Source organism: Herpailurus yagouaroundi, unplaced genomic scaffold (assembly GCF_014898765.1).
Source record: "Herpailurus yagouaroundi ecotype Mexico unplaced genomic scaffold, PumYag 28, whole genome shotgun sequence".
In the NCBI taxonomy this organism is placed as follows: domain Eukaryota; kingdom Metazoa; phylum Chordata; class Mammalia; order Carnivora; family Felidae; genus Herpailurus; species Herpailurus yagouaroundi.
Window position 1 is genome coordinate 163,578,678 of NW_024412376.1, and position 26,560 is coordinate 163,605,237.

General features: G+C 50.4%; 1 protein-coding gene across 7 annotated transcripts in view; it reads right to left on the minus strand.

Annotated features, from left to right (window-relative positions):
* The window catches only part of EVC2 (EvC ciliary complex subunit 2), a 131,685-nt gene that overhangs the window by 95,914 nt on the left and 9,211 nt on the right, over positions 1-26,560 (minus strand). For 6 of the 7 annotated variants that reach the window (XM_040488201.1, XM_040488238.1, XM_040488219.1 and 3 more), the window contains exons 3-7: positions 25,925-26,091; positions 21,676-21,744; positions 19,394-19,580; positions 12,531-12,640; positions 7,079-7,132 (exon numbers count right to left, since the gene is read on the minus strand). In XM_040488201.1, coding sequence (XP_040344135.1) covers positions 7,079-7,132; positions 12,531-12,640; positions 19,394-19,580; positions 21,676-21,744; positions 25,925-26,091 — 587 coding nt within the window. Of the gene's footprint in view, positions 1-7,078; positions 7,133-12,530; positions 12,641-19,393; positions 19,581-21,675; positions 21,745-25,623; positions 25,784-25,924; positions 26,092-26,560 lie in introns of those variants that run through there. The other variant, XM_040488248.1, reaches the window with a different exon arrangement.

Here is a 26,560-nt window from a genome sequence, read left to right on the forward strand (position 1 = left end):
CCTGGAGAAGTAGGGTGGGGAGGGGTGCAGCTCCTAGCCTAGCTCAAAGGACAAAGGCTTTACACGAGGTGACCCATGGACAGAGGAGAATGAGCCAGGAGGAGGGCAAGCCAGGCAGAGAGAACAGCATGAGCCGGACCTGCTATGTGGAGGAAATGCACCCCGGGTCCCAAAGGGTCTTCAAGAGCGGGTTAGTGATTTGCAGCAGCATCCGAATGGTTTGGGGGGGGGGGGTGGTGACTGCAGGGTTTTAAGCCAGGAAGTAACACGGTCACATCAGTATTTTAGAAAGGTAGATCTGGCCACTGCATGGCATCAGCCTGGAGGAGGATAAACGAGATGTGACAGCCAACAGAGAAATGATGACAAGGCTGCAGGAGGCAGTAGAGTCTGCTGATAAAGACCATGGACTCTGGCCCTAGTTGAGGGCTCAGCTCTCAGCTCTGCCCCCTACCACACTGTGGGACCCCGGGCCTCCCTCTCTGCAAGCTGAAATCTCCCCCATCTGTAAAATGAGGATTAAAATAGTGCCTATGGCAGGCATGGGGCACCTGCGTGGCTCAGTCGGTTGAGCGTGCAACTCTTGATTTGGGCTCAGGTCATGATCCCACGGTCATGGGATGGAGCCCCGCATCATGCTCAGCGTGGAGCCTACTTAGGATTCTCTCTCTCTCTCTCTCTCTCTCTCTCTCTCTCTTCCTCTGCCTCTCTTCCCCGCTTGCACGCTCTCTAAAATGAAATAAAAATAAGCAGTCCTTATGGTTCTCAGACAGGTGAAACACAGAATTACCATACAGCCAAGCAATTCCACTCCTGAGTGTGTACCCCAACGAATTGAAAACAGGTGCTCAAACAAAAATCTGTACCTGAATATTCACAGTAGCACTCTTCATAACAGCCAGAAGATGGGGGAAGCCCAGATGCCCATCAACTGATGAAGAGATAAACAAATGTGGTCCACGCCCCCCCCCCCCATACAATGGAATAGGAATCAGCCATAAAAAGGAATGAAGTCCCAACATATGCTACAACACGGACAGACCTTGAAAATATTACGCTAAGGGAAAGACGCTGGAGCAAAAGGCCACATTCAATGAGATGAAATGGCCACAAGAGGCACACCTGTAGAAACAGAAGGCAGATCAGTGGTTGCCAGGGGCTGAGCGGGAGGAGGGGATAATGGAGAGCAACTGTTCAATGGGAACAGAGTTTCCCTTTGGGGAGATGAAAAGGCTCCAAACCTAGGTGGCAGTGATGGTTGCTCTCAACACTGTGAACATACTGAATGTCACTAATGGTAAGTTTTGTGTATGTGTACTTTACACACACACACAAAATAGGACCTACTGGCTAGGGATGTAGCACAGAGACATCAGTCAGCAAATCTGAGCTGCTATTACTGTGACGACTGGAAGGCTGGAGGGAAGGACAGGAATTAGGAAAACATTTAGGAGACAGAGTCCACTGGTTATGGTGACTTGAGTGCTGGAACGGATGTGTGGGATGCTACAGATGGGGACCAAAAGCGTCCTTGGATGTCTGGCTTGGTAGGCGGGGGGCTGGTGGGACCAGCCACCACAGGGACGGGTACACAAATGTATGCACTTAGAGAGCCAGAAATCAGCCCCAAGTTAATCACTCTTTTAAGATTTCCTCTAAAAATCTCGCAGCCAAATTCCACTGATAATCAGTATAAGAACAGATTTCAAAGAGTTTATTTACCATAAACTTCATTAACGAATAAAGAAAGAAAAGCAGTTGAGTGATCCCAGCCTCCTTGTCCCCAGGCTCTGACTTTCCCTCTCGTCTCTGACAAAGAATCACGTGCGATTGCCATCCTTTTAATCACGTATTAGCTGAGAGCAGATTCCTTTGATGAGCTCTGTCAGTGCATTCAAGAGGAGCAATGATAGGGAAAAAAGTCCTTTCAAAAAGAATGCTTTCAGTGCTTCTGATCTAACAGCAAGTTACAAAAGCACGAGGAGGAATTATTTACACGTTGACTTCAATTATGTAATAAATAAATTCAAAGACCCGTAGAGGCAAGAAGCCAACGTGTTAGCAGTGGTCCTCTGCTGGTGAGATTATGTGCTAATGCTACTTTACTTTTCCAATTCTTTGCGTATGTGTGTGTACGTGTCTGTGTGTGTGTGTGTCTGTGTGATACCGGGAGGGTGTTTTCTTTGTCCACAATGGACGTATATTAAATCCCACCCACCTATGCCTCAAAAGACAGAAAAAAGTTTGAAGAGAAAAACATACAGAATGATTTCTCTGAAATTGACTTTAAGAGTAATTTGTTGAAACCCTTCACTTTGTGCTAAAGATCCAAGAAACAGGGGGAGTTACTTACTTGCGGACGTGTGTCCCACAACCCTTGAGGGGCAGCTCTGAGAGCAGACAGTCTCTGGGCTTCCCAGCTGACAATGCTGACAGGAGTGAGAGCTTAGAGGCAGTCACAGGTAGAGGCAATCACACTTACCAACAGAGCTTTGCTGAGGTACCAGTCTGGTGAATAGGCAGATTTGGGAACAAATTGCCCAACAGGACTTTTAACTCTGTCAAGCTTCAGGACCCTGGCCAGTTCCCAGAGCCTCTCCAGACACAGATTTTTGTTTTTTTAATTCTCAAATGAGAAAGTGAAACCAGATAATATTTAAAGTCTCTTCCAGGGCAAAAATTCTGTTCTGATGTCACAAAAATGTATTACATGCCAACCAAGGGAACTAGGCCAATGTCACAGAATGACAAGGTTTATCAGATGTCTCAGCGTTGTGGGATTCCCAGCCAAGGGGGCTACCAGCATGCCTTGGGGGAGGTTCAGGAATCACAGATGTGCAGAAGTTGGACAGGGTCTTTCAGGACGTTTATGAATTGTCCAGAGCACAGGTAAGAAAAGAACAGCATATACAAGACCAGAGCAATGTGGAAAACACAGGGACCCAGCAGCACCTGGGGACAGTAGAGACCAAATTTTCTGATGGATCCTGAATATTACCCTGAGATAACTAGGCTTAATCCAGCAGGCAACAGGGAGTCCCTCCAGAAACAGAAAAGCAAGCTGGTTTTGGGTTTTACAGAAAGATCACTACAGTGAGGACGATGGGCTGGAGGGGAGTAGGACTGGACAGTTAGGAGGCCGGTGCAGTAATCCAAACGTGAGGTGACACAGAGAAGGTGGACATGATGTGTGAGTGCACACCTCGCATCCTGAGAGCATCTCAAAGCCATGTGATCCTGCCAACAGTTACCTGCTCCCCCCACAAAGGCACAAAGGTACACGCTGCAAATCCCCGTGTTTGAGAAATTCTCATATAGCATATAGCTGTCTACAGACGCATTCTCTTTCTTATTAACAGGACCTCTTTGCATGTCGAAGACACTAATCCCTTTTTATGTGTTACAAGTATTTTCCCAGGTTTGTCACTTTCGTAACGCTGTTTTTAAATGTAAAATTTTCAACTATTTGTGTACTCAAATCCATGGTTCTCCCTCATGGTTTTCTTCCTGTCATATAATGCTAACCTATATTTATTTTTTACAAATCGTTTTATCGAGATTTTAATCTGATGAGGGAGTTCGCTTTATTTTCTTCTAAAAGATCCAGCCAGTTGCCCACAAATGTATGAATGATACACTCTTTTCCCATTGACTTGAAATACCTTTTTATTATACGTACATCTGTGTAGACAATCTATTTTACACCCTTGGTCTGGCTTTTCCTGCAGGGTTGCATACGGCATTAACGTAGCTTTAGAATTTTTTAATATGTGCTAGAAATCCTCCTCTATTACTCTCCAATTGTCACAATGTTCTCACCTAGTTTCATAAATTTATATCTGCAGGATATAAACTTGAAACGGATTAACTAGTTTCATAAATTTATATCTGCAGGTGAAACGGATTAACTTGATCGCATTTCTCCCCCCAGATCCGACTAAAATGATTCTTGGAACTGCCTTCTGCATGAATTTGGGGGACGGAACAGGTGGTTTAAACATCTCTCTCTCGATTGGATCTGAGATCCCCCTTCTCCCGAACTCTGCCCCGGCGCCCAGCCCTTTCGTGAGCACACGGCACCAACATGAGAAGCTGTGGGGAGGTCCGGCGCAATCTGAGCACCCATGTCCAGCACACACAGCGTGACTATTTCCTCCCGGAGCCTCTCATGCAACAGACAGAAAGGGCAAGAGGGCTTGAGATAGGAAATGGGGACCTTGCTGTCCTTGGCTGACACCTGCCGATTTCACCCTCAGGAAGGTAAGAGAAAAACAAAGGAGATGATGGGGTCTCCTCCAAGGGTTGAAGAATCCCAGCCTACAAAGCGCAGACTTCATGCCTTTACTCTGTTTAGTTGTATGATGGCAGGGAGCCTCCGTCCTCACTGCCCTGCTCCTCCTGTTCACTCTCACGCTTTCCTGATGTAATGACGTCACCTCGCAGGTTCCCCTGTCAGCCGTGCTAGAACACACTCTGTAGCTGGCAAGAGCCTTGGCTGGGTCATCCATGCGCATAGCTCACTGGTGCCAGGAGACCTCGGTTCACATCCCACCAACAGCTGAACCGGCTGAGCCTCGAGGTCAGATCTTCAGCGGCGTATTCTAGAACACCCTTCCTCCGTCTTTAACTAGGTCCTTCCCTTAACGACCTCCAGCTGAACGCTCACCTCCTCCAAGAAGCCTGCCGTCTACCCAGCACTCTTTACTGCCCGTATCTGCAGCATGTATGACCTAGATTTCGCGGTCACAACCTCACACATTCAGTCGTGGCAGCTGTGTGTGGTTTGACCTTTGTTCTTCTCATTTAATGTCTCAGTGAGGGCACGGGGACAGCGGGTGGTAGGTGATCTGAGTCTCCAGGCTGCCCCAGACTCCACAACGCCCTGGAATCTCGCACTGGGACTGACTCACACTTACGGCACCCGATGGCCCCTTGGGCTTGAGACCCTGACACGTGACACCCATTCACGAAAACCACAGAACAGCTGCAGAAGGGTGCTGTCTGCGCGTGCACGCAATAATGATCCCAAAGACTGCAGCTGACGCTTACAGAGCACTTAAAAAACGCCAGGCACAGGGCACCTGGGTGGCTCAGTCGGTTAAGCGTCCGACTTCGGCTCAGGTCACGATCTCGCAGCTTGTGGGTTTGAGCCCCGCGACGGGCTCTGTGCTGATGGCTCAGAGCCTGGAGCCTGCTTCGGATTCTGCGTCTCCCTCTCTCTCTGCCCCTCCCCCACTTGCACTCTGTCTCTCTCTCCCTCTCTCTCAAAAATAAATAAACATTAAAAATATATTTAAAAAAAAAACCACCAGGCACTGTGCTGAGTGCTTTACATACCTCAATCCATTTACTTTGGTGACCACCCTACGAAGGGGGTACTATTGTCAGTCTCCTTTCATAGCCGGGAAATGGAGACTCAGGGAGGTAAGTAACACATCCACAGTCACATACAATCGGTGGACGGACAGGGAGTCAAAGCTAGGCCCTTGGCCTGAGAACCTGATGCCCCACAACGCTGTAAGGCCATTGCATTTTGTATGCCTCATCTCCCCACTCAACGGTGATCTCCTTGAACATGGTCCACAAGGGCAGGGTCACTGGGACCAGGGGCGGTAAGGCTGACATCCAACCCAATGCTCCACTGCCTGACTGCACCCATGGGTCTGCACCCCACAGTGGGTAGCCACTCCTGTTTCCCTTGAAGGCAATGGGTGGCCTGGAGGCTGCCCCGAAGACCTGGGTGTGGCTCATCTCCATCCACGTGAGAGGGCCTGGGGAGAGGGGGAAGGGCTTACAAACATCGGCGAAGTGAACCTTCTCTGACTTTTATTACAGTCACGCAACGACGAGACAGCAAGCGGCAATCGCCAACATTGACGACGATCAGCTCGGCCAAGGGATGCTGACCTACTGAGTGCCACCCAGAAGGTAGGGCGCAGAGTGGGGCACAAGGATGCAGCAGACACAGCCCCGACCCTCCAGGGGCTGGTTTGCACCCATCTTCCTGCCTCCCCTGCCCCCCCGAAACCCTCTCCTTGCTCTAGCCAGACTTGGATTTTATTTCCATCTCTTTTGGACAGGGATTTAGCTCCTTAGGAGGCGGTGTGGCCCAGCCGCAGGGCTCTGGAGCCCCAGTGTTCAAACCCTGGTTCTAACGCCCGCAAGAAAAGCACATTCACAGGCCCAAGACTGGCACCCTCTGAGAGGCCACCGTGCAAGGTGGGGCCTCGGCTGGCACGCGGGAGCTTGGGTTTCTGGATGGTAACCACCGCTGCCTGATAAGAGTGGCTCACTGTGCCTAGGCGGCCGTGTAAACAGCGTGGTTTACACTGAACACACTCCTGGGAGTCTGGAACATGCCACACAAGGGTGCCCGTGTGCCCAGCCTCCAAGAAGAACCCTGGGGCCCGTCTCTGACGAGCCTCCCTGGTGACAACATTGACGTGTGCTGTCACACCTGCTGCTGGAGAACGAAGGGCATCCTGTGGGACTCTGCCGGGAGAGGACTCTGGAAGCTGAGGCCCGGTGTCCTCCAGACCTGGCCCCGTGCCCCTCCGCCCTCCGCCAATTCTCCTTCGCATCCTTTCCAGTAAGAAATCAGCCGGGAGTGTGACTGTATGCGGAGTCCTGTGTGTCCTCCTAGTGAACCACCGAGCCTGGGAGTGGTCTTGGGAATCCGGACACACTAGCCAGGTGACCTTGGGCAAATTACTTGACCCAGCTGTGCCTCGGTTTCCCCATTTATGAAGCGAAGGTGATTTAAAAATGGAACCCAGCCCCCCAGCGCTGCCGCGAAGATCACACAACCCCGCGTATGTGAACCGCTCGGAATGCCTGTCTGCAGCAGGTGCTGAGGTAGTGTGAGGTGTGGTCCCACTGTGTGCATACGCCATCCTGTCCAGATGGAAGGGCCATTCGGGAAACCAGCCGACGCCTTCTAGCCACGCTGGGGGACCGCAGACTGCCAAGGCCAGCGGCCGCCCCTCCCCTTGGCTCTGAGGACACCCAGGGACCAACACACCAGCATGAAGGCACATTGGGCGTAAGGTGGCTGTCCAGCTCGGGCATTTTCTCTTACCTTTATCTTCTCTTCTGCTGTTATGGTGAGAAGGGCTTTTAGTTGCGTTCTGTTCTAGAAAAAGAAAGAAAAAATGCTTTAATCAACAAGTTTTGGGAATCTGACATTTGAGGCACCCGCCACCCGCCGTGCCTGGATATGCACCGGGCCTTGGACTACTGGGGGCCGGGGGCCTGCGGGGGTCTTGAAGTCCCTTCAGAACAGGAAAAAGGTGGGGCACCTGGGTGGCACAGTTGGATGAGCGTCCGACTTCAGCTGAGGTCGTGGTCTCACAATTCGTGAGTTCGAGCCCCGAGTCGGGCACTGTGCTGACGGCTCGGAGCCTGGAGCCTGCTTCCGATTCTGCGTCTACCTCTCTCTCTCTCTCTCTCTGCCCCTCCCCTGCTCATATGCTGTCTCTCTCTCTCAAAAATGAATAAACTTAAAAAAAATTTTTTTTAGAAGAAGAGGGAAAAAGGTCTGTGGAAACGTAGAGCCTCGTTCTCTCCCGGAGGTGCGTGTGAATCCAATCACCAGTTTCCCTAACTGGTGACAGAGCAGGAACAGAGTGACCTGTGGTGAGATGCCTGGGGTTGGGGTCCGGCCAGACGGGGCAGAGGACGGACTCCGCAGCTCACGGCCAAGGGACGGAGGAGCCACGGGCCCTCCCCAGCATCGCTTCCTTCAGGAAAAGTTGCTGACAACGGCGGCGGACGGGGCTCTGCTGAGCTCACCTCCCGGTGGGATGTGCCCGGCCTTCAAACCCCAACGCCCCACGGGTCTGCCTGCCCGGGTCGCATCTCCTCTGCTCGGGAGCTACGGGGAGACGGGAAACCGCAGGGTGTTAGGGCAGCTATCTGTCCAAGCACGCGGCATCAGAGAAGACGCACGGCGAGAACATATTTCCTCCTGGGAGAGCAGGCAGGAGGTCTGGCAACTGGGTTGGTGGTCAGAGCCAGACTGCCAGGGCTCACACCAGGCTCCCTCACTCACCAGCAGCCTGACCTTAGGCAAGATATTGACTTCCCTGTGCCTCGGTCTTCTCATCTGTAAAATGGGAACCCTATTCGACTCGTGGGGTTGCCGTGAGGATTAAATCAGCCAGGATACAATCCAGAAGTGTGCGTGGCACACGGAGGGAGCCCCGAAAGCATTCTTGCTGGTGGCTGTAGCCGTGGTATCGTTGTGTACAACCTGGCCTTGAGGCTTGGAGCTTGGAGCCTATGAGCGAGGCAGCCCTGTGTTGTTCTATCACAGCCGCTGCAGAGGCCTCTCTGTCTCACTGGAGGGACAGTCCATCTCCGGTGGAACCCCCTACCCACATCCCACAGCAGCTACAGTAGCAGCCCAAACCCGTTAAGGGTCAGCAGCCCAACCTAATGGAGGCTTTGAAGGGAAATAAAAACACTACCAGGTCCTTTTCTAGGGGGAAAGGGAATTTAAAAACAAAACAAAACAAACAAACAAAACAAAAAACAACAACAAATATGAGGCTGCGTTCAGAAGCACACATTCGATTAACGTTTTCCATGCCCTTCTCTCTCTCTCCGGGTCCCTCCTCCCGGTGTTTTCTGACACCCAAGGTCTAAGCCGAGAGAAGCTTCAATCAAGTGTGTGACAAAGCTTGACTTCAGCTCTTTGCAAAACATAAATCCTCAGCCCCGTGCTTGCTGCGGGAACTTCAAGGCTTGAGCAACACGCTTTATTTTTTTTACTTCTTTTTTCTAAAAAATTTTTAATGTTTATTTATTTGAGGGGGTGGAGAATGAGTGGAGGAGGGGCAGAGAAGGGGGGGAAGAGGGAGGGAGGGAGGGAGGGAGAGAGAGAGAGTCCCAAGCAGGCTCTACACTGTCAGTGCAGAGCCTCACATGGGGCTTGAACTCATGAACCAGGAGATCATGACCTGAGCCCAAATCAAGAGTCAGACACTCAACCGACTGAGCCACCCAGGTGCCCCAAGGAACACGCTTTAGATCACAGCATGAAGTCAGCAAACACGGACCAAGTAAAATATAGTGGTGACTGCATAATGTGTAAGGTGGGCAGGAAATTTTCATAAGACACTTGACATAAACGTTCTAGGTCTTTCCCCGTTAGCCATCCATCACCTAGGGCGTGTTTTATCTAAACTCGTATGAATGTGGGGTACGCGTGTGTGTGTTTGAGAAAGCGGCTTCCAGATCCAAACTCCATGCACCTGTGGCTGTACCACCTTCTGCTGAGGGAATCGGTGAGTGGGAGCCACAGTTGGTCCCCCCCACCCCCGGCTTATCTGCCAGGGACGCATTCCAGGATGCCCAGTGGATGCCCGAACCCGCACTAGATGTGTTTTTTTCTGTACATATATACAGTTTCACTGATAAATGAGGCACAGTAAGAGACTGACAACAATAACTGAAAGTAACAATACAGTGTAGTAAAAGTTACGTGAATGTGCTCGCTCGCTCTCTCGCAAAATGCCTTCTGCCCTGTACTCGCCCGTCAGTTAGTGACAATGTGCAGATTACACACCCCTGGGATGAGATGAAGGAGGTGAATGGCACGGGCCTTGTGACATGGCCTCAGACTACTATTGACCTGCTGACCACAGGTCAGAAGGAACGTCAGGCTCCAGACCACGGCCGGTCCGGGTAACGGCAAGCACCGGAAACAAGACCGTGAACAAGGCGGGGCGGGGCGGGGCGGGCGCTGTATTCTTGCGGTCTCCTCCATTACTCTGATGCCATTCTAAAACGCGAGAAGGAGAAGAGATCCGGGTGAGACCCTTCCTGCTCCTGTCATCGTTCCGACGGGGACACCGAGGCCACCGAGGCCGCACCGCTTCTGAAACACAGCCGGGGGGCGGTTCCCAAGCTCTGCCGGGTCGGCCATCGCCCCCACTCTACTGGAAGGATTCCATCCTGTGGAGTGCTTGCCTGTTTAAATAACGGTCATTTCCGCCCCCCTCTTGTCGTATCCGACGTCTTGGGACTGACTGACACGCAGAGCTAACCAGTGCTCTCCTGTGCAGCCACCGGAGTCTCACTCAGAATCTGGGTCATTATCAGCCCCAAACACACTTGACCTTCTCCACGTCATGGATGGAATCCCAGCAGTCCCCCGATGGACTGTGAGGTCCAATCGGATGAAATGACTTGAGAACCCGGTACAGGAGCCCCTTGTCCACTTCCAGCACTCGCTCGCTCACTCGGCAAGCACCGGGCCCCCAGGACCCATTTCCATGGCGGAATCTAGGTCGGGGCAATGCTGACCGTCTCCCAGAGCCGGCAGGCAGGAACCCCGAACGCAGGCCAGTGAAGCTCGGAATTCAGGAATCTTCAGGTGGGCGGGTGGGCACTTTCCTCTCCATCTGCAGAACTGTCCAGAGAGCCCCCTGAAGGTCTGGAAGGGGTAGGAAACTGCAGGCCATTGCACAGAGACACATCATTTCCCCACAGAAGACTGGAGACATTAGTAGAATCATCCCCTTCCCTGAGGTTCAGAGACATTAAAAAATAAAAGAGAGGTGCCTGGGTGGCTCAGGCGGTCAAGCATCTGATTCTTGATTTCAGCTCAGGTCACGACTGCATGGTTTGTGGACTCGAGCCCTGCATCGCAGGCCGTCAGGCACAGAGCCTGCTTGGGAGTCTCGCCCTCTCTCTGCCCCTCTCTGCTCACGCTCGCCTTCTCTCTCTCTCTCTCTCTCTCTCTCTCTCTCTCTCTCAAAAATAAATAAATAAACTTAACAAAATAAAAACTTGCCTGAGATTCATTAGTTTACAGATTTGTTCATTCATTTATTCAACAAATATTTACTGGGTTATTTCCTGTGCAGAGGTCTATTTTTTGGCACTGGGAACACAAGGTGTCAAGAGGAAAGACGAGGTCCCTGGTCTCACGGAACCAGGGGGAGCGTGAGGGTTTCTTATGGAAGTAAGAGTCAATACGACAGCAACACATCAAGCAAAGGAACAGACAGGACCCATCAAGGTGCGGCGGCTTGGGCAGTGCCCTTGAGTGAGTGAGGGGCCCCTCCGTCCCTCCCCCACCGCCCCGCCCCACACCCGCCTTCCCCGGAGCACGTCCTGGGGGTCTGAGGTCTGAATGTTCCAGGATGAGGAGGGGAGGGTTTTCAGTTTCTTTGACTTTCTGAGTTTCCCACTGTTGGTTTCTGTCACCTTCTTAAATTCTGATTTTCACTTACTTGGTTTCCTGTCGTCTGAAATTGGGAAGGTATTTCTTCTGGGTCATGTTGCCACTATTTCTGCATCCTTCTTTGTCTTCTGTTCTTGACTGGGTACCTGATTATTTTCTGAGACATTTGTCTCGTCTGACAGGTTGATAGTTTCCCTGTATCAGGTCTTTACCTTTTCGGAATCTTTCTTTTATCTTATTTTGTCTAGGATTTTTTTCCTAGCGCAGCAGCAAAGTCACACTGGCCGTCGGCCTTGGGTGGAAGGAGCCGGAAGCCGTGCAGTCCGATTAGGATTCTGTGGCGTGACCTGGGACAGTCACGCTCGGAGCCTCATTTTCCCCATCTAGTAAAAGGTGCTTTTTCCAGGGGCCGGAGTCATAACAAAGTGCCCAACGTAACTAGAGCATGAGGTCCTTGAGGACAAGGATGCACTCTCCTCCTGGGTCCCCACAAGGTGCACAGCATCCTGGCATGACACTCAACTGTACACACAGATTAAAAGGTGACTGAAGAACGAAGACACTAACAGTAACGGTGTTACAGGCTGAATCGTGTCCCCTCAAAACCCGGATGTCAAAGCCCGAGCTCCCAACACCTCACGACGTGACTGTATTTGGAGGTGGGGACTTTACAGAGGTGACTAACCTGAAATGAGGCCATTCGGGTGGACCCTGATCCGATCCGACTGGTGTCCTTATAAGAAGAGGGGATCAGGACACAGACACATGGAGGGATGACTGCGTTAGGACACGGGGAGAAGACAGCCATCTACACACCAGGGAGACGGGCCTCTGAAGGCACCAAATGCCCACAACTTGATCTCAGACTTCCAGCCCCAGGAGCACGTAAAAAATGGATGTGTGTTTGCTGTTAAGCCGCCCACTCTGTAGAACTCTGTCAAGGCAGCTCATAGCGAACTCACATAAACAGGAACTACTGGGCGAATGCCTATTATATGCAAAACACAGGGACGACAAATTAAAGCTAGTGATGACTTATCTTTATAATAACCTTATGTCAGGCCCACAGGAGTTGAGTAATGAAGGTCCCGATGAGACGCCAGGGAGCCAGGTTCATGGCAAAGTGTGTGAGATTCAAGGGCCCACGCACTCGTCTGGAATTCAGTATCACTGGAGGAAGGAAAGAGGGAAGGAAGGAAGGAGAGAGGGTAGAAAGCAGGGAGGGAAGGGAAGAAGGGAGGGAGGGAAGAAAGGAAAGAGCTAACAGATACCGGGCCCCAAGTGTCAATGCTTCTAAAACAAGAGCGACAAGACAGACATCAGAGTAACAGGGAAATACCGGTGCTGAGCTCTGGAAGGTGAGCCAGGCAGGAAGCATCAGGACGTCTCCGCTCCCAATTTCTCCGGCCTGGATGGAGGCTGTGTAGCTGACCGAGAAGGAGTCTCCAACTGCTCAGAAAGAAAGCAGGTGTGAGTCAAGAAGGGGCCCCTCCACCACACCCCGGACAAGCCACACGTCAACGGAAGCCACCATCATCGCTGACGTGGGCAGCGAGGGCACCGCTCGGGTCTCAGGTGCCCGTCATCAGGACGGTGAACTACACATGCCCACTCATGGGGTCCCTCTTTGTCACCTGGAAGAGGCTGTCAGCATGTGCTCGGTCTTACCTTGGCCCCCAGGGCCCAGCCAGCATTGCCCGGGATGGGGTGGGTCAGTCTTCCTGGTCCAGGATAAGGCTCACTCACACATTTGGGAAACCCAGAACCTTTTGTTTTGTCTGGGGTCCAGGTGAGGGCCTATTTACCCCCGCAATCCGGTCCACACAACTCAAGAAGATGGTCTCCACGGGATTTTTGGGCCTTGGCCGACAGACCGTCAGTAAGCACTACTTTGACCCCTCCGGGGGGCTGGTTCTGTGAGTATAGCAAGGGGTACGGGGAGGCAGGACCCGGGAGGGGCTCTAGAGGTCACCATGGGTTCACGTGGGGCCCCCTCCAGCCACACGGTCTCTAGCCGGCCCTCGACTGCTTCATGACAAAAACCAATTGGATTTCAAGGGAAGCTTCCCTGGAAGACAGGGTCCGTGGCTCAAAGCTCTCCTTAGTAGGAAGCCAGAACCGAACTTTCCAGCTCTCCCAGCTCCGCTACTGGACAGGGGCCACACCCGGACCCCAAGGTGAACGAACCGCCGGGGAAGAGAGGAACCCCAGACGAGGTTGGGTGACAGAGAGGCCACCATGTGGGTTTCTAGCTTTGCAGGAGGCAGCGTGCCCTCAGCCCCGCTTCCTGGAGGTGCCCCCCCCGCCCCCCATCTGATGTTGGAGGTAGATGATGCCCACCTTAAGTACTAACAGTGGATGCTTCCACTGAGCTGATGTCCTCAGGTGGCTCTAGGCACCTGCCAGGGACCAAAGGCTCTCGGGGAACTAAAACCAATAAGGAACATCTCTGTCCCGGTTCTTTACGACGGGTGCCTCCAGCCTTAGCCACGGTGCATGAAAGTGCTGAGTGCTGGGTCTGGGGACAAGGCTGTGCCCGGCCAGAGCTGACCCTGGCTTCTTGGCTGGTGGTGGTGGGGCCGAGATTGTGATACTTTTTTTTTTTTTTTAACATCTTTGAGATACAACTTACGTCTCACCCCAAGGTGTAGCCAACCGCTATTCTACTTTTTGGAGATTAAGTTGCCTTTCTGGACACTTAGTAGAAATGGAATCATATACTAGGTGTTGCTTGTGTTTGATTTCTTTTACCGACATTTTTTTGAGGTGCATCTATGCTGTAGCATCGGTCAGTACTGACTTCATTTTTTTATTATTTATTTATTTTTGAGACAGAGAGACAGAGCGTGAGTGGGGGAGGAGCAGAGAGAGAGGGAGATACAGAATCTGAGGCAGGCTCCAGGCTCTGAGCTGTCAGCACACAGCCCGACACGGGGCTCGAACTCACAAACTGCGAGATCAGGACCTGAGCCGACGTCAGGCGCTTGACCGACTGAGCCCCCCCAGGAGCCCCAGTCCTTCCTTCCTTCTCAGTGCGAGTGCTACTCCATTGTGGGGACAGACCACACTGCACGTGTATGAAAGACTCCTGTGTTCCTTAACTCTGGAATTTTTCAGAATTGAGGCATGCAAAAAACCTGGCATTCTGCTATTTCAGGTTCCAAGACAAAGAATCTGCATCCTTTCTGCTGCTGAAGGGACCCCAGCTCTCTCTAGACAGTTGTAGCCCTCGGGTGGGTGGGGGGCGGATAGAATAAAATATCAGGAGGATGGTGTGGGGGATTTTAATTTAATTTGAGAAAGTTGGACTTTGGACTTCAAACTTAGAAGGGCAAAGATTCTGATCTCAGATTTTAATTCCTTTCGGACTTGAATATATTTGGGTTTCAATTTGTAAGGGATTCACTCCTAAAATTTTCATTTCTCCCTGAGAATTTGCAAAAGGGAGGCACTGGCGGGTCAGTGCTGGCGGACCTTTATGCCGATGAGCTCGGGGCTATCCCTCAATCACACTGCAAAACCCCTGACGCGCCTCGTTGAATAGGGTGGCAGGTCGTGTCTAAATGGCCGTTAGAGAGTGCTGCTATAAACGATGGGGTGCCAGTGCCCCTCTGCATCAGCACCCCTGTATCCCTTGGGTAAATTCCAAGCAGTGCTATTGCTAGGTCATAGGGTAGATCGAGTTTTAATTTTTTGAGGAACCTCCACACTCTTTTCCAGTAGCCAAATTATGGAAAGAGCCTAAATGTCCATCAACTGATGAATGGATAAAGAAATTGTGGTTTCTATACACAATGGAATACTACGTGGCAATGAGAAAGAATGCAATCTGGCCTTTTGTAGCAACGTGGATGGAAGCGGAGAGTGTTATGCTAAGTGAAATAAGTCCTACAGAGAAAGACAGATACCATATGTTTTCACTCTTATGTGGATCCTGAGAAACTTAACAGAAGACCACAGGGGAGGGGAAGGAAAAAAAAAGAGAGAGGGAGGGAGCCAAACCATAAGAAACTCTTAAATAGAGGAGCCAAGGTGGCAGAACAGCACGGAAGCTTTTTGTGTGTCTCGCGTCCATGAAATAGAGCCAGACCAACACTAAACCATCCTACACGCCTAGAAAACCGACCGGAGGATTAACACAACAAGCTGCACAACCTGCACCACAGAATTCAGCATCTAATCAAAAACTCAACAAGGATACAATGAATTTGAATGACACACTGGACCAGATGGACTTAACAGATGTATTCAGAACATTTCATCCTGTAGCAGCAGAATATACAGAATATACATATACTGGGACACAAATCAGCCCTAAGTAAATACAAGAAGATCGAGATCATACCATGCATATTTTCAGACCACAGCGCTATGAAACTCGAAATCAACCACAAGAAAAAAGTTGGAAAGGTAACAAATACTTGGAGACAGAAGAACATCCTACTAAAGAATGAATGGGCTAACCAAGAAGTTAAAGAGGAAATTAAAAAGTATATGGAAGTCAATGAAAATGATAACACCACACCCAAAATCTCTGGGACACAGAAAAGGCAGTCAAAAGAGGAAAGTATATAGCAATCCAGGCCTTCCTAAAGAAGGAAGAAAGATCTCAGATACACAACCTAACCTTACGCCTTAAGGAGCTGGAAAAAGAACAGGAAATAAAACCCAAAACCAGCAGAAGACAGGAAATGATAAAGATTAGAGCAGAAATTAATGCTGTCAAAACCAAAAAAACCCCAGTAGAACAGATCAATGAAACCAGAAGCTGGTTCTTTGAAAAAATTAACAAAACTGACACACCACTAGTCAGTATGATCAAAAAGAAAAAGGAAATGACCCAAATAAATAAAAACAAGAATGAAAGAGGAGAGATCACAACCAACACAGCAGAAATAACAATAATAAGGGAATATGATGAACAATTACATGCCAATAAAATGGGTAATCTGGAAGAAACCGACAAATTCCTAGAAACATATACACTACCAAAACTGAAACAGGAAGAAATAGAACATTTGAACAGACCCATAACCAGTAAGGAAATCAAATTAATAATCAAAAATCTGCCAAAAACCAAGAGTCCAGGGCCAGATGGCTTTCCAGGGGAATTCTACCAAACATTTAAGGAAGAGTTAACACCTGTTGTCTCAAAGCTGTTCCAAAAAAATAGAAATGGAAGGAAAACTTCCAAGCTCTTTCTATGAAGCCAGCGTTACCTTGATTCCAAAACCAGACAGAGACCCCACGAAAAAGGAGAACTATAGACCAATTTCCCTGATGAACATGGATGCAAAAATCCTCAACAAGATATTAGCCAACTGGCTCCAACAATACATTAAAAAAATTATTCACCACGACCAAATGGGACTCATACCTGGGATGCAGAGCTCGTTCAATACCTGCAAAACAATTAACGTGATTCATCACATCAATAAAAGAAAGGACAAGAACCATATGATCCTCTCAATAGATGCAGAGAAAGCATTTGACAAAATAGAGCATGCTTTCTTGATAAAAACCCTCAAGAAAGTAGGGATTGAAGGAGTATACCTCAAGATCATAAAAGCCATATATGAACGACCTAACGCTAATATCATCCTCAACGGGGAAAAACTGAGAGCTTTCCCCCTAAGGTCAGGAACAAGACAGGGATGTCCACTCTCACCACTGTTATTCAGCATAGTATTGGAAGTCTTAGCCTCTGCAGTCAGACAACAGAAAGAAATAAAAGGCATCCAAATGGGCCAGGAGGAGGTCAAACTTTCACTCTTCGCAGATGACATGATCCTCTATATGGAAAATCCCAAAGATTCCACCAAAAAAATTGCTAGAATTGATTCATGAATTCAACAAAGTTGCAGGATATAAAATCAACGCACAGAAATCGGCTGCATTCCTACACACCAACAATGAAGGACAGAAAGAGAAATCAAGGAATCGATCCCATTGACAGGTGCACCAAAAACCATAAAATATTAGGAATAAATCTAACCAAAGAGGTGAAAAATCTATACGCTGAAAACTATAGAAAGCTTATGAAAGAAATTGAAGAAGACACACAAAAAAATGGAAAAACATTCCATGCCCCTGGATAGGAAGAACAAATATTGTTAAAATGTCAGTACTACCCAAAGCAATCTACATATTCAGTGCAGTCCCTATCAAAATAACACCGGCATTCTTCACGGAGCTAGAACAAATAATCCTAAAATTTGTATGGAACCAGAAGAGACCCCGAAGAGCCAAAGCAATCTTGAAAAAGAAAACCAAAGCAGGAGGCATCACAATCCCAGACTTTATTCAAGCTGTAACCATCAAGACAGTATGGTACTGGGACAAAAACAGACACTCACATCAATGGTGCAGAACAGAAAACCCAGAAATGGACCCACAAACGTATGGCCAACTAATCTTTGACAAAGCAGGAAAGAGTATCTCTTCGGCAAGTGGTGCTGGGAAAACTGGACAGCGACATGCAGAAGAATGGACCTGGACCGCTTTCTTACATCATACACAAAAATAAACTCAAAACGGATGAAAGACCTCAATGTAAGACGGGAAGCCATCATAATCCTCGAGGAGAAAGCAGGCAAAAACCTCTCTGGCCTCGGCCACAGCAACTTCTTAGTCGACATGTCTCCAGAGGCAAGGGCAGAAGCCGGCAGGCGAGGGAAGTGACAAGTGCGGTCGGGCAGGACCACAGATGATGGAAGGCACTGGGGGAACGAGAGGAGAGAGGCAGGCCAGCCGGGTCACAGCCGGGAGGTGTGGGGAGGGACGCCAGGGCAGAGCCCGGGAAGGCTGTCTCACTTGGTCTCGGCTAGGACTCTGTGAGGCGCTGATACACGCACGGGCCATCCCAAGTTCAGAGAAGTTCAGTCCCTTCCAGAGGAGACACATCTCCAAAGTGGCCAAGTGAGGAGTCAAATCTAGGTCCATTGAGACCGAGTCTGTGCTCTGCTTGTGGCCCCACGTTCTGTCCTCTGAACACCAGCTTAAGGAATGGGGAGGATTTATTTTTGCATCTTTGAAAGAAAACGCTGAGGATCGCTTAGCTGGGACGTATCGTAACAGTTCTTATGACATTACTTAAACCACAGCCAGGATAGACATTGCCCCGCTCATGGGCCAAATCTGTTCGTAGCTTCAGTCAATAGTAAGGGGTCAAGAACGATTCTGAGGCCCTACACAGGCCCAGAGGGAAAGCGTGGGCTGATTGCTGAGCAATGTGGACCCTGGACATGGAAGTGGAGGGGCCAGTCCTGCGCATGTGACAGGCACGACAGCATAATGGTCACGGGGGGCAGTTGTTTCCTCTGTAGAGGAGGTGGGTACTCAGAGTAAAAGAAGTCTCACCCTCCTAAGAAGACTGATAGTCCTGAAATCATGCTAACAACTAATCCCAGAATTCGTTTAAACCTGCTTAATTAACCAGGGCGCCTGGGGGGGCTCAGTCGGTCGGGTGTCCGACTTCGGCTCAGGTCATGATCTCACGGCTCGCGAGTTCGAGCCCCGCGTCGGGCTCCGTGCTGACAGCTCGGAGCCTGGAACCTGCTTCAGATTCTGTGTCTCCCTCTCTCTCTCTGCCCCTCCCCGACTCACGCTCTGTCTCTCCAGCTCTCAAAAAGAAATAAACACGAAAAAGAATTTTAAGCCTGGTTAATTAACCCATGCAACTTGCCTCAGGAAACACCTCTCCAAAAGCCAGCCAGTGACGGCGGCAGAGGCAGTCCAGAGAACACGCTAGAACACGTATGGACATCTTGTGCACGTGCTTCCGGGGCTGATGTCAAACTGCTCCCACCTGTACCTGGAGACAAGACCTGCGTTTCACTGATAAATCTGGTCGTCTGGCGGTGGATGAACTGGGGTTCACTAGAAACTCTGCCTTTCTGTATGTGTGAAATTTTTCATGACCAAAAATTGAGACAATAATAAAAATAATAAAAGTACATATTTTTTCAAATCTCTTTCCCCCAATCCTGCCTCTCTCTAACCTAAGTAACAAATCCAGCTTTTCGGGTGTGGATATTGAGCCACGGAGGCGGAGGTCTCCTCTGCCAATACCTGACAGCGAACTCCACTGGGAGTGAACCTACGTCACGTGTTTAAGGACGCACCTGCCACGCATCGCACGATCCACCAGCATCTCTAAGTATGTTCACATTCCCTCCCTGACCTAACACACTCTGCTCTCACCTTGCAGAAACTTCTTTCTGAAAGCCTGGAATCCTGCCAAGGTCCTGTTTCCAGTCGACTCCCTGATGGAGAGGCCGGTTATGTTGTCAAGCAGGAGCAGATCTGAGAGGTTGGTGGCCACGGGGGCCCCGGCGTTGACCACAAGCAGTCTCACCTGAGCCGTCTGCATTTCGCTCTGCCCGGACACCTAGGATAGGAGGTGACACAGGAGCAGATTTAGTGGCAAGTCCAACCTCCTAGGATAACCCCCCCCCCCCGAAGGCCAACCCCCTGGGTTAGACCCCCCCCCCCGCCCCCGCCAGCTCAACTTCGTGCACATCGGGTCTCCAGGCAGAGGGAGGGCACTACAGTCTCACTGGGTCCTGACTACATATCAGGTCTGATTTCAAAGGCCCCAGGAGTGTCTTGACTCATGCTTTGCTAAGCTGTTGCTTGGTGACCATTTCAAAGGGAACTGGGACCCTGAAATGCAGCGAAATTACTCCTACAGAGAAATGGCAACAAGCATATTGAAGCACAGAACCGCAGTCAGGCTGGGGACATTGTGGCCACCGGCATCACCAAGAAACGCAAACAATGGCTCTTGCTCCCTTGGTCATTTTGAAGATTCAGCCCAGCCCCGGGGACCTGCCCAGAGCCTCTGACTGCCATCCGACCTCCAGGAAGGAGCAAGCCCGTCTCCAGCCTCCCGGCCAGTCTCCCCCATGCAGGCAGGTTCTGCTTGGCCATGGGTCTGAATGGCTCGGCTGCCGGAAGCTGCCTGGCGGCCCATGCAGCTGGGCTCCCCGCCTGGCCTCTGCAACCTTGCCCTGTTCCCACTCTCTAAGCTTTCCCCACCACCCCTGCCCTGCCTTCAGCCAGCCCAGCTGGAAACGATGTAGGAGCTGAGGACGGAGGGAAGCAGTGTATGTATACACATAGGTGTGCATGCATGCACGCGCGCACACACACACACACACACACACACACACACTCATAACTGCATGCATACGGCAGAAACATCTCCACAAAGACTTAGGAGAAACTGTTTGCACCAATCATATCCAGGAAGGGGGGCAGGACAGCTGAAGGCCTGAGATAAAACCGGGCTTGTGCAGTAAAGGGTTAACCTTGCAGGTCTGGACGGCCCAGACCCTGCACACTCGGAAGAAAGGACCGCCCCTTGACAGCTCCTGGTTGGTTAACCTGTAAAGCCCTTGGACTTTCCTGAGAAGCGTATCTGTGTGTATCTGTGGCCTTGGGCCACACCAGGCCGTCTGTGCTAACAATATGGCTGGAGGCGGGGGCCTTATGCCAAGCTGTGTCAAGGTGACCTCCGGAGGGGCTGGAGGCAAGTTCCTGAGGTCAGCCACTGCACCCCTCTGTGATGGACCCGCAATAAAAATTTGGATGTCAAGGCTCGGGTGCGTGCTTCTGGGGGACGATGCTTTGATTGTGATGTCACACATGGGTGCTTTGGAAAATGAAACACCGGCCACACTACCCCACAGGGAAGGACAGTGGGAAGCTCCCACCTGGTGTCCCAACAACTCTGTCCCATGAGCCTTTTACTTTGCTGACTTTAACCTGTACCCTTTTGCTGTAATACATTCTGAGTCTAACAGCTTTTCTGAGTTTTGTTGAGTCCTTCTAGTGAATCATGGAGCCTGAGGGTGGTCGCGGGACCCCCAACACAACAATAATGTGAAATGCTCACAGGATTCATAAGGATCAAAGACGTAAAAAACACCAAATAAAAATTTTAAACTGTCAAGCACCCTATCAACGTCAAAATCTGAAAGAAAATACATCATTCTTTCTTTCCTGTTCTAAACGATCACCGCACAGGGTGCCTGGGTGGCTCAGCCGGTTAAGCGTCCCACTTCGGCTCAGGTCTCGATCTCGGGACTCATGTGTTCGAGCCCCGCCTCAGGCTCTGTGCTGACGGCTCAGAGCCTGGAGCCTCCTTCAGATTCTGTCTCCCTCTTTCTCTGCTCCTCCCCCACTCACACTCTGTCTCTCTCTCTCTCTCCAAAATAAAACAACAAAAACATTTTAAAAATTTAAAAAAAAAATGATCACAGTGCATTTTCACTAACAGGAATTTAATTGTCACCAAAAACTCTTGGTCCTGGTTCTACATATAAAACTGAAGATCATTTGTATGTCATTTCTTCACTCATGTGTCCAGACACAGGTGGATAACCCATGATTGGCCAGTCCTTGAATACATAACTCTACCAAGATGCGATGTGGTCAAAACCACATTTCCTCTTCAATACAAGCCACCTGTGAATACCTACCACTGCGCACTTCTGAAAAATTACTCCGTCCTCAGCAGTTCCTTGAACATCCCTCGAGATGTCTCCATACTACAATAAAATATGGAAATTATCAGAAAATGAAAATTATTACACACATTTAATAAAAAGTACAAGACGTAAAAAATTATAAACAAATAAATACATGAATATACAAGATGAACTTTTAAAACAGGAGTAGGGGCGCCTGGGTGGCGCAGTCGGTTGAGTGTCCGACTTCAGCCAGGTCACGATCTTGCGGTCCGTGAGTTCGAGCCCCGCGTCAGGCCCTGGGCTGATGGCTCGGAGCCTGGAGCCTGTTTCCGATTCTGTGTCTCCCTCTCTCTCTCTGCCCCTCCCCCGTTCATGCTCTGTCTCTCTCTGTCCGAAAAATAAATAAATGTTGAAAAAAAAAAATTTTTAAAACAGGAGTAGAGGATTACTTCTGGCAGTCTAATAACCGGTTGCCTTAAATGACCTTGAAGATTTTTTTTAACTTTTTTTAAGTTTATTTATTTATTTTGAGAGAGAAAGAAAGAGAGAGCAGAGGAGGGGCAGAGAGCATGAAAAGGAAAGAATCCCAAGCAGGCTCTACTCTCTCAGTGCAGAGCCTGACGCGGGGCTCGAACTCATGAACCGTGAGATCATGACTTGAGCCGAAGTCAGGCGCTTCACTGACTGAGCCACCCAGGTGCCTCTTGAAGATTTTTTAAAGAGAGTATTAAAAAGACTGGAACTTGGGGCACCTGGGTGGCGCAGTCGGTTAAGCGTCCGACTTCAGCCAGGTCACGATCTCGCGGTCCGTGAGTTCGAGCTCCGCGTCAGGCTCTGGGCTGATGGCTCAGAGCCTGGAGCCTGTTTCCGATTCTGTGTCTCCCTCTCTCTCTGCCCCTCCCCCGTTCATGCTCTGTCTCTCTCTGTCCCAAAAATAAATAAACATTGGAAAAAAAAAAATTTAAAAAGACTGGAACTTGAAGGCTGTGAGAAACAAAGAATGTGTGCGTGTGGTTATACCCAAGCTCTCTCCTAGTCTGGGGGCGCATGTCAACAACACCCGTTGTCACAGGGGGACAGGCAAAGCACGGCTGATGCTTTGACAGAGGGAATGTGAGCAGAGCCGTGGAATAATCTCATGAGGGCTGCTCACGCGCCCTGAGTGCCTCCTGGGCACCGGGTGATGGGGTCCACCAGCCATACACAGCAGGGGCCAAGGGAACTCGGATCATGGAGTGCTGGGGCAGCCTCTGTAAGCTGATCCACCATCAACACAGAGAATCCACCCAGCTCGGGCCTCCTCCAGCTCCGCTGTGGCTTTCCTGGGAAATCCCAGAGGAAAGGCAGGGCCTGCCCACCAGATGCCAGCCATCGCTGCCCCTCATAATCACAACCAGTATCTGTCCGTGTCTGCCCTTGGGATATCCCTACCCCCCGACCCCGGGGACTGGCTCCCAAGATATGGGCACATCCTTTAAACCGAAAGGGATTCTGACCTCATTCACTGGGAAGCTTCCTGGGCCACACCTCCCACTCTCTGCCCCGCCCACCTACTTCCTGCAGGGGGACCACTATGTGCAAACTAAGGCAGCCCTCAGTGATACCAATAATCAGAAGAGTGGCCATTAGTTGCCAAGCCCAGCCACATGCCCATTGCTTTACATACATGGGTTCGATTTCCCCCATTTTACAGACGAGGAAACTAAGGCTCAGGAAGGTTGACTCACTTGCCCCAGATCACAGGGGCAGGAAGCTTGGCCTCCACCCCAGCCGTGTGACTCCACATCCTGTGATGCTTCTACACGTACACCCCCTCTCCAGAGCCTGACCCTCTCTTTGTACAAAGACGCAGAGAAGGGAAGTCATGTCCCTGAGAAGGTGTAGACAGTGTGCCTATGGCATCATCCCAGCATCGGCCCAACCAGGTCCCTGACCCCAGGGGGGCTCTCCGTCCACCACCTCCCCCAGTGCCTTTGACACGCCAGCATCCTAACAAGCCTGAGAGCCCTCAAGCAGGCACCTGGCTTTCTGTTCTTCTGATCCTCCAACGGTATTACCAGACACGGCTTTTGAGCATATACACGCAGGAGGGGTGGGAGTACAGACGTGCGACTAGGCCAGGCCACAAGTCATCTGTTCCTAGTGACACAGACTGCAAAGAACAATGATGACCACTGTGGGAAGGTGCGTGGTGGCCCCCCAAAAAGGAGAGTTCCCCATCCTGACCCCTGGAACCAGCGAATGTGACCTTCATTAGAGAAGGGGTCTTTGTGGGCGCCTGGGTGGCTCCGTCGGTTAAGCGGCCGGCTTCGGCTCAGGTCATGATCTCGCGGTCCGTGAGTTCGAGCCCTGCGTCGGGCTCTGTGCTGACAGCTCAGAGCCTGGAGCCTGTTTCAGATTCTGTGTCTCCCTCTCTCTGACCCTCCCCTGTTCATGCTCTGTCTCTCCCTGTCTCAAAAATAAATAAATGTTAAAAAAAAAAAAAAAAAAAAAAGAAGGGGTCTTTGAAGATGCCACCAAGGATCTCAAGATGAGATCTGTCCATTCTAAATTTAGGTGGACTGGATTTAGGTGGCCCCCAGATCCAATGACAGGTGTCCTTATGAGCAACAGAAAAGGACAAAGACACAGAAGAAGGCCATGTGAAGGTGGAAACAGTTGATCAAACACTTGATGGGTCAATTTGGCTGTGACACCCAGGTATTTCACCAAACACATCCAGATGTTTCTGTGAAGGCAGTTTTTTTCTTTTACGTGAGATTAGCATTTAAATCCGTGGACTGTGAGTGAAGCAGATGACCCTGAAGGGTGTGGGTGGGCCTCGCCCAATCAGTTGAGGCGTTAACAAAAAAGACCAACCTCCCGCGAGGAGGAAGTACACACACACACACACACACACACACACACACACACACACACACAATTTCTTATTGTTTTTCCGGAGAATCTCAATGCAGAGATTGAAGTGACGTGGCCACAGCCAAAGAAGCTACCAGAAGGTGGAAGAGGCAAGGAAGGATTCCCCTACAGCCTTTGGAGGGGGCGTGGCTCTTGCCCACTCCTTGATGTTGGACTTCTAGCCTCTAGAAGAGAGAGTGACAGAATAAATCTCACTGTTTTAAGCCACCAAGTTTGGCAGTTCTAAGAAACTAATTCAAACACTTAGCAGGGGGGCCAAGAAGGGGCTCATGGCCGTGGCAGCCTGTTGCCCGAGCGCAGTGGCTCTCACGCCATCTTGGGTCATGAAATTGTAAGTGAAAGGCGGCCCTGGGGCACCTGGGTGGCCCAGTCGTTTAAGCGTCCAACTGCTGATTATGGCTCAGGTCATGATCTCGCAGCCGTGGGATCGAGCCCCGTGTTGGGCTCCGCACTTGAATGTGGAGCCTGCTTGAGATTCTCTCTCTCTCTCTGCCCCTCCCCACCTCTCAAAATAAGTAAACTTAAAAAAAAAAAAGGCAGTCCTATGTGGAGCCAACAAACAAAACAATAGAAAACAACAGCAGGGGCGCCTCGTGGCTCAACTGGTTAGGCGTCCAACTTCCGCTAAGGTCATGATCTCGCGGCTCGTGAGTTCGAGCCCTGCGTCGGGCTCCGTGCTGACAGCTCAGAGCCTGGAGCCTGCTTGGGATTCTGTGTCTCCCTCTCTCTGGCCCCTCCCCTGCTCGCACTCTGTCTCTCTCTCTCTCTCTCTCAAAAATAAACATTTAAAAAAATGGAATAAACATTTGAAAGAAAAAACAAAAAACAAACAAACAAAAAACAACAGCAGGGGCGGGGACTCCGACTCGGGTTCGGCCACTTCACCTGCGGGACCCTGAACACGTTTCATCATCTCTCTCATCCTGCTCCCTAAACATAGCACCTGTGTACACAACTCGTAATGAGGCTCCAGTGAGATGATGCACAGACGATGCTAAGCCCAGGGCCTGGCGCAGTCAATACTCGTTACACACTCACCGTTACTGTCCCCAGCAGTGTTTCTGACAGCTGGCAGCCAATCGGTCCAGCTGAAGCAGAACCAGAGTCCCGCTTCAGAGCCAGCAGCCCACGGCTCAGATTCAAACCTCCGATTCATCTCAAACACTAGGCGTGGTACAGAAGAGAAACGCTCTTTGGACTGATAATTCTATTTAGTGAAAGAGAAGGACCAGACTTTTCTGAAGAACCAAAGCCCGTGGCATTTCCTACACCGCTGGCCCCAAACTGGTTTCTTGCCAACTTCTGATATTTCTGTTGACGTACCAAACGCGTTACTTACCAGGCGCTGAGTTATAGGAGCCTCTCTCTTAGACAAAGTCTTCTTGGGCCCCGAGGGGTTAAAAGCAAGCGTGGATGGAGTCCAGGGCTCACTGGAGGCTGCGGAAGCCAGGAGTGGATTAAAGACCTCACTTTTCCTGCTGAATTTCCTTCCAAACGGTGCTCCCCCTGCAAAACAGTGATGCGTCTGCAGGGATGGGCGGGAAGGCGATAAGACGCAGGGACAGACTCGGGAGGCAGGCCACATGTATGCGGAAGGCGCCTGAGAGGGGTTTGCTGAAAACGAGTAAGTGGATGAATGAACGAATGAATGACTTATCCTCTCTCTCTGCCGGGAATACGAGACAGGCTCACTGAGGGGCTATCGAGCCTAAAGAGAGTGTTTCTCCAAGTGCGTGCTGCTCATGGTGGGTGTGTGATACAAGGTACATTCCCGGGCCTCCTCCCAGACCTACCGAATCAGACCACCAGGCAAGGTAGGGGGCCCTGGGTGATTCCTACACACACGGCATCAGACGGCCCTGAGTTCGAATCCTGACTCCGTCACTCATCAGCTGTGTCCTTGGGCAAGTTATCTAACCTGCCTTGTGCCTCGGTTTCCCTAACTCCACAGTGGACAGGAGAGTAAGTCTCACCT